Genomic DNA, 12,787 nt, shown 5'->3' with positions numbered 1-12,787 from the left:
GCTGCTGCTGCTGCTGCTGCTGCTGCTGCTAAGTCACTTCAGTCATGTCCAACTCTGTGCAAACCCATAGACAGCAACATGTTAGAATACGATATTTATCTTTCTCTTTCTGACTCACTTCACTCTGTATAATAGGTTCTAGGTTCATCCACATCATCAGAACTGACTCAAATGTGTTCCTTTTATGGTTGAGTAATATTCCATTGTGTATATGCACCACAATTTCTTTATCCATTCATCTGTCAGTGGACATCTAGGTTGCTTCCATGTTCTAGATATTGTAAATAGTGCTGCCTTGAACAATGGAATACACGTGTCTTTTTCAATTTTGGTTTCCTCAGGGTATATGCCTAGGAGTGAGATTGCTGGGTCATATGGTGGTTTTATTCCTAGTTTTTTTAAGGAATCTCCATACCATCTTCCACAGTGGCTGTATCAATTTACATTCCCACCAACAGTGCAAGGGAGTTCCCTTTTCTCCACACCCCCTCCAGCATTTATTGTTTGTACACTTTTTGATGATAGCTATTCTGACTGGTATGAGGTGATACCTCATTGTACTTTTGATTTGCTTTCTCTCATAACGACTGATGTTGAGCATCTTTTCATATGTTTGTTTGCCATCTGTATGTCTTCTTTGGAGAAATGTCTGTTTAGGTCTTTTTCCCACTTTTTGATAGAGGTTTTTTTTTTTTTTTTTTTCTGGCATTGAGTTATATGAGCTGCTTGTATATTTTGGAAATTAATCCTTTGTCAGTTGTTTCATTTGCTATTATTTTCTCCCATTCTGAGGGTTGTCTTCTCACCTTGCTTATAGTTTCCTTTGCTGTGCAAAAGCTTTTAAGTTTAATCAGGTCCCACTTGCTTACTTTTGTTTTTATTTCCGTTCCTCTCGGAGGTGGGTAATAGAAGATCTTGCTTTGATTTATGTCGTCGAGTGTTCTGCCTATGTTTTCCTCTAAGAGTTTTATAGTTTCTGGTCTTACATTTAGGTCTTTAATCCATTTTGAGTTTATCTTTGTGTATGGTGTTAGAAAGCATTGTAATTTCATTATTTTACATGTAGCTGTCCAGTTTTCCCAGCACCATTTATTGAAGAGGCTGTCTTTACCCCATTACATAGTCTTGCCTTCTTTGTCAAAAATAAGGTACCCACAGGTGCATGGGTTTATTTCTGGGCTTTCTATCTTGTTCCACTGGTCTACATTTCTGGTTTTGTGCCAGTACCATACTGTCTTGATGAGTGTAGCTTTGTAGTATAATCTGAAGTCAGGAAGGTTGATTCCTCCAGCTCCATTCTTCTTTCTAAAGATTGCTTTGGCTATGGGGAGGTCTTCTGTGTTTCCATATGAATTGTAAAATTTTTTTGTTCTAGTTCTGTGAAAGATGCTATTGGTAATATGATAGGGATAGCATTGAATCTGTAGACTGCATTTGGTAGTATAGCCATTTTCACAATATTGATTCTTCCTACCCAGGAACATGGAATATATCTCCATCTGTTTATGTCATCTGCTTTGACACATTTTTATCTTTCTCCCTTTTCTCATAACCCAGAAAATGACAAGAGATTTCATATTTTCAATCTACTTTTCCTAAATTCTTTTCAATAGATCAGAAATAAATTTATTCACAAGACAAAGCAATTAAGATCATAAATCTATTTGTCCAAAGAGTCTAACCTAGTCTAAATAAGAAAACTTAACAAACCTGATATTCTATAAGTATAAAATAAAAATAGACCTACTATATATACACTATTATATATGACATTAAATAAACTCAAGCTTTATTACGATATTTAAATTTATCCTTAGTTATTATGTATGTCAATTCAGAATACATGATTGAAGAAATAAGTTTCCTTTCCTTTAATTCAAGAGAAACCAATTTTCAAACCTGTTTTGAAAATTAAGCCTTATTTTTTGTGTAGGTACCTTAGAATACATCTTTAGCTACTTAAAATCCTATACGATATTAATTATCCCTAAGAAAATACAATCTACTGCCTCTTTTAATATTGCATAAACACCAAAAGATGACATAAATAGTCTCAAAAAAGTATAGGTTCTATAATGAATGTAACTTCACTGATATTTCCGAATCTGAACTTACTTTAAGAACTTCCAAAGCAGGTATCAGAATAGCTCAAACTAAAGAGGCATTACACTCCTTTATTTAAACTTAGATTTTCCTTACATTTTCTTTCTGCCATCCACCTAAGGAACTCTTTCTAGCAAATAATCTATACCAATCCAAACTTGTTTCCAAGACCAGCTAACTGAAAACTTGGTATTTCTACAGTAAATATATAATGCTAAAGTATAGAAATGCTTTGTTAAATATAAAATTTCTAAATATAATTTATCTTAAATATTATACATATAAGCTAGAACATTAACTTAAATTTTAAAGGATAAATTATAATTTGATGCTCTACTGGGCAAAATATTGATTCTCTCCCCCACTGAAAACTCTCAAGATTTTAGTGAGCCATGTAATAATGAGTCACTCTACTTAAGCAAAGATCACCAGAGGCATTCACTAAACCAAAACTATAACAAGGTTTCCAACAAAACCCAAGCACTCCTGAAACAATTCTATTTAAAATCAAGCCTTACTCTTGAGTGCTATGATCATTTTAACCATCTAAAATCAACCTCATTAAATGGATTTGGATTAGAGGAGTGGGCTTCCCTGGTGGCTCAGAGGTTAAACCATCTGCCTGCAAGGTGGGAGACCCAGGTTCAATCCCTGGGTCAGGAAGCTCCCCTGGAGACGGAAATGGCAACCCACTTCAGTATTCTTGCCTGGAGAATCCCATGGATGGAGGAGTCTGGTAGGTTACAGTCCACAGGGTCTCAAAGAGTCGGACACGACTGAGCAACTTCACTTTCACTTTCTTTCTTTACTGAAGAAGAGACTGTCATAGAGGTTGGATTCTTCCCCTGGTTCTATCTTTATCTTTCCACACTGTTTTATTGAGTACTAACACAGTTAAGTAATTTATAGGAAGTTTCCCATGGTTAGATTTCTACTCTAAAAATTACTACGTAAAAACCAAGTTAGTGTATTACTCTAATGTGTTGAGTATCACTGTGAGCAAAATATTGGTACAGGTAAGAATCACGAAGTTTAAACTGTTATTCCTTTTTTCTACCATGGAAGAAACAATTAAAAATTTACTAACCTATTTCTTGCTCTTGCCATGCTCTTTGATTTCCTTCTTTCAAATCGTTCTTCATCAGAAGAAGTTGTGTCACTACTGTGAATAGCATGCTTCTTTCTCCTATTTAGAGAGTAAAATCCTCAAAATCACTACAGCAGCAAAGGGCTTTTAAAAAGCACCATTCTGAGCACTGTTTTATTTTATACTGTTAGCTCAGTATAAAATACACACATTCACTCATCTGGCAAATATTTATTAAGATCCTTATACTCATGCAATTTACAACAGAAGGAAAAAAAAAGGAGGAGAATGAGGTTATAATTTTTTAAATAGGGTAGTTTAGAAAGCCATCAAACAACAAATTTAATTTGCATCCAAATTTAGGGAATGTCTATCACTGACTGATAAATAGTATCAAAATCTTAGAAAAGAAAGCTTATCCTTTTCTCTTATTTTCCCATTTCCCAAACAATTATAAACAGTACAGATGCTAAAAAAAAAATACATCAGTTTATGGGAAGACAAGAGTTTCCACTTTTGACTTAAGATACTTATATCCTGTCTGAATTTCTTGTAAAACATACTTTTGAAGAAAAGTTTACAATCATAACTACTATGGAATGAAAGTATCAAAGTAAAATCCTTGAGGAAAAACAATACTCAATAAATCTAATATTAAAATAATTGATGACATCTCTAAGATATCTAGAAAATATGGTATCATACAAAATGGAATCACTATAAATTAATTTACTTGAAACTCAGAATGGCCTTCAAGAATGGTGTACACCCTGTGCAACTCTATTCAACTCCAATTCCCTCAGTAGCAAACCCAGATTTTCCCCAGCTCATTAAGACTTTTAACCTGTCTAATATTCCTTCTCCTGATTAACAGGAGTCTTTTCATTTCATCCTGTATCAGATTTTAATGTTTCCCAAGACCCTAGGAAGATTGTTGCAATAGTTACCTACTCAATCTTTGCAATTTTGATTTTACTTTCTCTCTGACTTCTTTCTCTCCTTAAGAAAAAATGCCTGTTTTCAAGTTCATTTACTCTATGTGTGTGTGTTGTGAGCCTAATATATAAAAATATAATATATCAGCTCTAATGAAGTGATCAGAAGCAATAGTGTACATACTGGGCTAAGGAAATGACTCCAGATGATAACTTGAATTCACAAGAATAAATGAAGAGACCCAGAATAATAAAATAAAAGTTATTATCCAAAAGCTGTAAGCATACACTTGATTGCCTTTCTTCTCTCACCTTTTTAAATAAAACAGAATTACAAAAATAATTCTAATAACATATTGCTAGGTTTATAAAATGTATCAGAATACCACAAAAAGCAGAATGGACCATAAAGGGAAGGGCCCACTTCATACACAAAATAAAGTCAAAATGGATTAAAGACCGAAACATAGAGCTAAATCTATAAAACTCTTAGAAGAAAACATAGGAATAAATCTTCATGATCACAAATTTGGCAATGGATTCTTAGATATGACATCAAAAACATGAACAATAACAACAAAGATAAATAAAACCTCATCAAAATTAAAGTTCTTTTTGCTCCAGAGAACATCATCAAGAAAGCAAGACAATCCACAAAACAGGATAAAATATTTACAAATCAAATATCTGATAAGGAATTTGAATACAGAATATATAAAGAGCCCTTAAAAGTCAGTAAGAAAAAGACAACCCAATTTTTAAATAGGCACAGGACACAAAGACAGTTCTCAAAGGAAAGTATTAAAATGGCCAATAAGCACATGAAAAGATGCCTCATATCATCAATAATTATAATGAGATACATTTTATATTCATCAGGATGACCAGAATCAAAAAGTGAGACAATATTAAGCTTTGAAGAGAACTGGAAATGCTATACACTGATGGAGAGAATGTAAAATGGTATAGTCACTTTGGAAAACATTCAAGCAGTTCTTAAATGATTAAGCATAAAGTTATCACATGGCCCAGTAATTCTACCCCAAGGGATATACTCAAAAGAAATAAAAACATACATCCAGGAATTCCTGGCAGGCCAGTGGTTAGGACTCTGAGATTTCACTGCCAAGGATGCAGGCTCAATCCCTTGTCAGGGAACTAAGATCCTACAAGCCATGTGGCATAGTCAAAAACAACCACCAAGAAAACAAAACAAAACAAAAATCCTCTAAACCTCAATGACAAGATTATTAACAACCACAAACTGTCTAAGATATAAAATATATCTTTCTTAAGCATCAATCTTACAGACGACATGCTAGAGGCATTCCCAATAAAGAAGTGGGGTACAATTAATATACAAAAATTAACTGTTTGCATATATACAAACAGCCATCTGAGAAAAAAATATAAGAATAAAAAAAAAAGGACAAGGACATCTTTTATGTAATATAATATTTATACATTGTACATAATTTGGTAATAAATGGGGCAACTGTAATCAACGGAGAAAACACAGATTCACTCAATAAATGAGGTTGGAAAAACTCCATTTTCCACCTGGGAAAAAAGCTGGATCCATACTACAAATCTCACACAAGAATAAAATTCAGATGGATCAAAATTAGAGTAAAATATGAAACATTAAAAATAAACAAAGGAGCTATATGCATAACTGATTCACTCTGCTATACACCTGAAACTAACACAACATTGTAATCAACTATACTCCAACAAAAATTTTAAAAGAAAACCATCAGTATTCTAAATCAAATAAAAATAAACAAAGGTGAACTTCCTTAACACTCTGGATTTGGGAAGGCTTTTCTAACTATGATTCAAAATCTAAAAATATTGTAATTGTTGTTCAGTCACTCAGTCATGTCCAACCCTTTGCAACCCCCTGGACTGTAGCACACCAGGCTCCTCTAAACAGGAGCCCACTGGGTTCCTCTGTCCATGGGATTTCCCAGGCAAGAATACTGGGGTGGGTTGCCATTTCCTTCTCCAGGGCATCTTCCTGATCCAGAAATTGAACCTGCATCTTCTGCTTGGCAAGCAGGTTGTTTACCACAGAGACAACTGGGAAGCCCCTCTAAAAAAACATAGTAGGCTGATAAATTTGACTACATAAAAATAAAAACTTTCTGGTAAAGACAATCAAAAGCAAAGTTAAAACACAAACTAAGAACTGAGAAAAAAGACTGGCAATTTGTGACAAAGGACTACTATACTACACAAAGAAAGAACTACTTGTTCAGTCACTCAGCTGTGTCTGGCTTTTTGCAACCCCAGGGACTGCAGCGCACCAGGCTTCCCTGTCCTTCACCAACTCCTGGAGCTTGCTCAAACTCATGTCCATTGAGTCAGTGATGCCATCCAACTATTTCATCCTCTGTCATCCCCTTATCCTCCTGCCTTCAATCTTTCCCAGCACCAGGGTCTTTTCTAATTAGTTGGCTCTTCACATCAGATGGCCAAAGTATTGGAACTTCAGTTTTAGCATCAGTCCTTCCAATGGATATTCAGACTTGATCTCCTTTAGGATTGACTGGTTTGATCGCCTTGCAGTCCAAGGGACTCTCAAGAGTCTTCTCCAGCACCACAGTTCAAAAGCCATCAATTCTTAGGCATTCAGCCTTCTTCATGGTCCAACTGTCAGACCCATACATGACTATTGGATAAACCATAGCTTTGGCCATAGGGACCTTTTTCAGCAAAGTAATGTCTCTACTTTCTAATATTCTGTCTAGGTTTGTCATAGCTTTTCTTCCAAGGAGCAAAGGCCTTGATTTCATGGCTGCAGTCACCATCTGCTGTGATTTTGGAGCCCAAGAAAATAAAGTCTGTCATGGTTCCCATTGTTGCCCCATCTATTTGCCAGAAAGCGATGGGACTAAATGCCATGACCATTGTTTTTTTGAATGTTTAGTCTTAAGCCAGCTTTTTCACTCTCCTCTCACCTTCAATCAAGAAGCTCTTCAGTTCCTCTTCACTTTCTACCATAAGAGTATTGTCATCTGCATATTTGAGGTTACTGAAAGTGATTCCACCTTCTGCTTCATCCAGCTCGGCATTTCACATGATATATTCTGCATATAAGTTAAATTAGCATGGTGACAATATACAGCCTTGATGTACTCCTTCCCCAGTTTTGAACCAGTCCGTTGTTCCATGTCCAGTTCTAACTGTTTCTTCTTGACCTGCATACAGGTTTCCCAGGAGGCAGGTAAGGTGATCTGGTATTCCCATCTCTTGAAGAATTTTCCACAGTTTGTTGTGATCCACACAAAGGCTTTAGGGTAGTCAATGAAACAGAAGTAGATGTTTTTCTGTAATTCTCTTGCTTTTTTGATGATCCAACGGATTTGGCAATTTTATCTCTGATTCCTCTGCCTTTTCTAAATCCAGCCTGAATATCTGGAAATTCTCGGTTCATGTACTGCTAAAAGCCTCACTTGGAGAATTGTGAGCATTACTTTGCTAGTGTGTGAGATGAATGCAATTGTGTGGTAGTTTGAACATTCTTTGGCATTGCCTTTCTTTGGGATTGGAATGAAAACTGACCTTTTCCAGTCCAGTGGCCACTGCTAAGTCTTCTAAATTTGCTGGCATATTGAGTGCAGCACTTTAACAGCATCATCTTTTAGGATTTGAAGTAGCTCAGCTTGAATTCCACAACCTCCACTAGCTTCGTTCATAATGATGCTTTCCTAAGACCCACTTGACTTCACACTCCAGGATATCTGGCTCTAGGTGAGTGATTACACCATCATGGTTATCTGGGTCATTAAAGTCCTTTTTGTATAGCTCTGTATATTCTTGCCACCTCTTCTTAATATCTTCTGTTTCTGTTAGGTCCATAATGTTTCTGTCCTTTATGGTGTCGATCTTTGCATGAAATGTTCCCTTGGTATCTCTAATTTTGTTGAAGAGATCTTTAGTCTTCCCATTCTATTGTTTTCTCTATTTCTTTGCATTGTTCACTTAGGAAGGCTTTCTCATGTATCCTTGCTCTTCTTTGGAACTCTGCATTCAAATGGATAGATCTTTCCTTTTCTCCTTTGCCTTTCACTTCTCTTCTCTCAGCTATTTCTAAGGCCTCCTCAGACAGCCATTTTGCCTTTCTGCATTTCTTTTTCTTGAGGATGGTTGTGATCACTGCCTCCCGTATAATGCCACAAACCTTCGTCCATAGTTCTTCAGGCACTCTGTCTATCAAATCTAATCCCTTGAATCTGTCACTTAGACTGTATAATCATAAGGGATTTGATTTAGGTCATACCTACTAAAAGTAGATTAAAAGCAAGCAGATTCACATGGTCCTATAATTTTATAAATTAGCAATAGTTTAAAAAAAAAAGAGCAAGAATCTATTATAAAATAGGCAAACTTTACAGACATTTCAGGGAAAAAAAGTAAATGCCTTTTAAAAATACAGGAAAAAATACTCTTGTAAGAGATTCAAAAATAAACCAAGATTTCCTTTTCAATTCTCAGACTGGCAAAAATCCGAAAGTTTGAGAATTCGTTTTGCTGGCAGAAATACAGAGAAGTATGGACTTTCATTCATTGCAGAGTGGACCACAAGCTGATTCAACAGCATTGAAAGTCATCAAATTACAATTTCACATTCTCTTTAACTCAGAGATTCCACTTCTATAAGTTTATCCTACAGACATATTGGTACACATGTAAAAGATGATTATACAAAGGTATGCATTATAAACCATACACTGTAATAGCAAAACAGTGAAAACAACCTGATTCTCAATAAAGTAATAATTTTAAAATTACAGTATATCTATATTAAATACAGTAATGTTATAGAACTATAAATGTAAAATGTTGCTATGCTTAAATGAAAAGACAGTGAAAACAAATCCAGTGAAAAAACAAGGTATGAACAATGTGCACAGTATATTTTGTGTAAAAAGAAGGGATAACAATCAATATATGTATTGGTACATATATATATATACACACATATATGTATGAACATATTCTCTAAGGACATACAATCTAATAAAAATGTTTCTGAGAGGCTACTGAGACTAGAAAACAGCTTTTAATGTTTATTTATTTCATTTTTGAGCCATGGGAAATCGATTACCTTTTCAGAAAACACAGTAGAGAAGACAGTCTTTCAAAATCAAAACGCCTCTTTGTACATCTAATTGAAAGGGCAAAAGGAAACTAAAAGTAGCAAAGACTAACTGAATCAATTCTTCCAATGAAAGCAATGTGAGTCTCTAGACTCAACTTACTAAGAGACCAGAAAGCTGTGCAGCTTTCAGGAACATAATTGTTAAAACAATAATCATTTCTGGCAAACTGAATCAGGAAGATAACAGTCACACTTAGGGTAAAACTATTAGTGACTAACTAAAGAAGATGCTATTTAGTTTTCACCGGCATTATCATTAACGACATTAAAACCTATATCCTCAATGTAATGCATTATACTACATAGTACTTAAGGAGATATCTAAATGAGAGATGGAAATATTTCCTCCTTTCAAAAACTAACAAAACATACCTGATATGACTTCTTCTTGCTGGAGATCTGTGAATATCAAAAAGGGTATTTTCCCTCTTTTTTTGATGAGCTGGTACTTAAAGAAAAAAAAAGACAACACAGAAATAACTAATTATAAATTGATAAACTGATGTATTAAAGAAGCAGAAATTACTTCTGTTAATTTCCTGAATAGAAGCTGTCTTCAAGTTCTAAATGCTGTCTAAAGGAAGCACAACACAAATAAATACTCTGTGGTAAACACTATAAGCTGCAAATAAACATTTAAAAAAAAAATGTTAAACTAAATCTTTGTGACTTTAGGTTAAGCAAAGATTTCTTTGACACACCACCAAAACCCTAATCTATTAAAATGTTTTGATAAACTAAATTCATCAAAATTACAAATTCTGCTCTTTGAAAGATAGTATTAAGAGAATTTTTTTCAAGAAGCTATCAACTGAGAAAATATTTGTAAATCATAATGACTGATATCCAGAGTATATAAGGAATTCTCAAAACTTCAGTAATAGAAAACCAAACAATTGAATTGAAAAAATAGGCTAAAGATTTGAATACTTCACCAAAGATAATCTTGGCAAATCAGCACATAAAAATATCCCAAACTTCACTAGTCATTAGCGAAATGTAAACTAAAACTACAATAAATAAACATTTAAATTAATTTTTTTAAATGACCACACCTAATGCCAGCAAATTTGGAAAACTCAGCAGTGGCCACAGGACTGGAAAAGGTCAGTTTTCATTCCAATCTCTAAGAAAGGCAATGCCAAATAACGCTCAAACTACCGCACAACTGCACTCATCTCACACACTAGTAAAGTAATGCTCAAAATTCTCCAAGCCAGGCTTCAGCAATACGTGAACTGTGAACTTCCAGATGTTCAAGCTGGTTTTAGAAAAGGGAGAGGAACCAGAGATCAAATTGCCAACATCCGCTGGATCATCAAAAAAGCAAGAGAGTTCCAGAAAAACATCTATTTCTGCTTTATTGACTATGCCAAAGCCTTTGACTGTGTGGATCACAATCAACTGTGGAAAATTCTGAAAGAGATGGGAATACCAGACCACCTGACCTGCCTCTTGAGAAACCTGTATGCAGGTCAGGAAACAACAGTTAGAAGTGGACATGGAACAACAGACTGGTTCCAAATAGGAAAAGGAGTATGACAAGGCTGTATATTGTCACCCTGCTTATTTAACTTATATGCAGAATACATCATGAGAAACACTGGGCTGGAAGAAGCACAGCTGGAATCAAGACTGCCAGGAGAAATATCAATAACCTCAGATATGCAGATAACACCACCCTTATGGCAGAAAGTGAAGAGGAACTCAAAAGCCTCTTGATGAAAGTGAAAGAGGAGAGTGGAAGAGTTGGCTTAAAGCTCAACATTCAGAAAACTAACATCATGGCATCTGGTCCCATCACTTCATGGGAAATAGATAGGGAAACGGTGGAAACAGTGTCAGACTTTATTTTTCTGGGCTCCAAAATCACTGCAGATGGTGATTGGAGCCATGAAATTAAAAGACGTTTACTCCTTGGAAGGAAAATTATGACCAACCTAGATAGTATATTCAAAAGCAGAGACATTACTTTGCCAACAAAGGTCCAATTAGTCAAGGCTATGGTTTTTCCAGTAGTCGTGTATGGATGTGAGAGTTGGACTGTGAAGAAACCTGAGCGCCGAAGAATTGATGCCTTTGAACTGTGGTGTTGGAGAAGACTCTTGAGAGTCCCTTGGACTGCAAGGAGATCCAACCAGTCCATTCTGAAGGAGATCAGTCCTGGGTGTTCTTTGGAAGGAATGATGCTAAAGCTGAAACTCCAGTACTTTGGCCACCTCATGCGAAGAGTTGACTCATTGGAAAAGACTCTGATGCTGGGAGGGATTGGGGGCAGGAGGAGAAGGGGACGACAGAGGATGAGATGGCTGGATGGCATCACTGACTTGGTGGACGCGAGTTTGAGTGAACTCCGGGTGTTGGTGATGGACAGGGAGGCCTGACGTGCTGCAATTCATGGGGTCGCAAAGAGTCAGACACGACTGAGTGACTGAACTGAACTGAACTGAATGTTGACAAGAATATGAAGCAACTGATACTCATACACTGTTGGTGTTAATTGCTCAGTCGTGCCTGTCTCTTTGCGACCCCATGGACTGTAGCCCACCAGGCTCCTCTATCCATGGGATTCTCCAGGCAAGAATATTGGAGTGGGTTGCCATGCCCTTCCCCAAAAGATATTCACAACCCAGGAATCAAATCTAGGTCTCTCACATTGCAGGCAGATTCTTTACCATATGAACTACTGCCAAGGGATTCCATACACTGTTAGTGAGAATGTAAATGGTATAATTACTTTGGAAGAGTTTTGTAATTCTTAGTAAGTTAAACATACACCTAATTAAAAAACCCAGCCTTCTACTTCTAGGTATTTATAAGAAAAATGAAAACATATGTCCAAACAAAGACTTGCAAACATATGTTCATAACAACTTATGTATTTATAATACCCAGACACTAGAAATGTCAACAATCCAAATGTCATCAACAAATGAATGGGTAAACAAATTGTGATATACCCATACAATGGAATGCTACTTAGCAATAAAAAGAAAAATACTACTGTCATAGTCAACAACACAGATGAGTCTTACCGTTATCGTACTGAGTGAAATAAGTCAGACAAAAAGGAGTATACACTACATATAAAGTTTGAGAAAATGTGAATTCATCCATGGTGACACAAAGCAGGTAAGATAAGTCACTGCCTGAGGGTTGGGAGAGGGAGGCAAAAGAAGGTTGAAATGAAATGAAAGTCGGTCAGTCGTGTCTAACTCTTTGCAACACCATGGACTATACTGTCCACGGAATTCTCCAGGCCAGAATACTGGAGTGGGTAGCCTTTCCCTTCTCCAGGGGATCTTCCCAACCCAGGATCAAACCCAGGTCTCCCACATTGCAGGCAGATTCTTTGCCAGCTGAGCCACAAGGGTTAGGAGTACATTATAAACAGGCAGAATGAAATTTGAGGGTGGAGAGGTTGATGAAAATGCTCGTTATCTTGACTGTGGTGACAGTTCATAAGTAAATCCCTAAGGTATTTCCAACTTGCCA

The 12,787-nt window shown here is 36.0% G+C and overlaps 1 protein-coding gene across 1 annotated transcript in view; it reads right to left on the bottom strand.

The window, feature by feature from the left end:
* ATAD2B (ATPase family AAA domain containing 2B) overlaps positions 1 to 12,787 on the bottom strand; it is a 125,479-nt gene that overhangs the window by 84,322 nt on the left and 28,370 nt on the right. Inside the window, exons 8-9 of the mRNA XM_052648748.1 lie at positions 9,665 to 9,740; positions 3,191 to 3,289 (exon numbers count right to left, since the gene is read on the bottom strand). Coding sequence (XP_052504708.1) covers positions 3,191 to 3,289; positions 9,665 to 9,740 — 175 coding nt within the window. The remainder of the gene's footprint in view (positions 1 to 3,190; positions 3,290 to 9,664; positions 9,741 to 12,787) is intronic.

Source organism: Budorcas taxicolor, chromosome 11 (assembly GCF_023091745.1).
Source record: "Budorcas taxicolor isolate Tak-1 chromosome 11, Takin1.1, whole genome shotgun sequence".
Classification (NCBI taxonomy): domain Eukaryota; kingdom Metazoa; phylum Chordata; class Mammalia; order Artiodactyla; family Bovidae; genus Budorcas; species Budorcas taxicolor.
The sequence above is the reverse complement of the archived record's forward strand: the minus strand, read 5'-3'. Positions and strand labels throughout refer to the sequence as shown.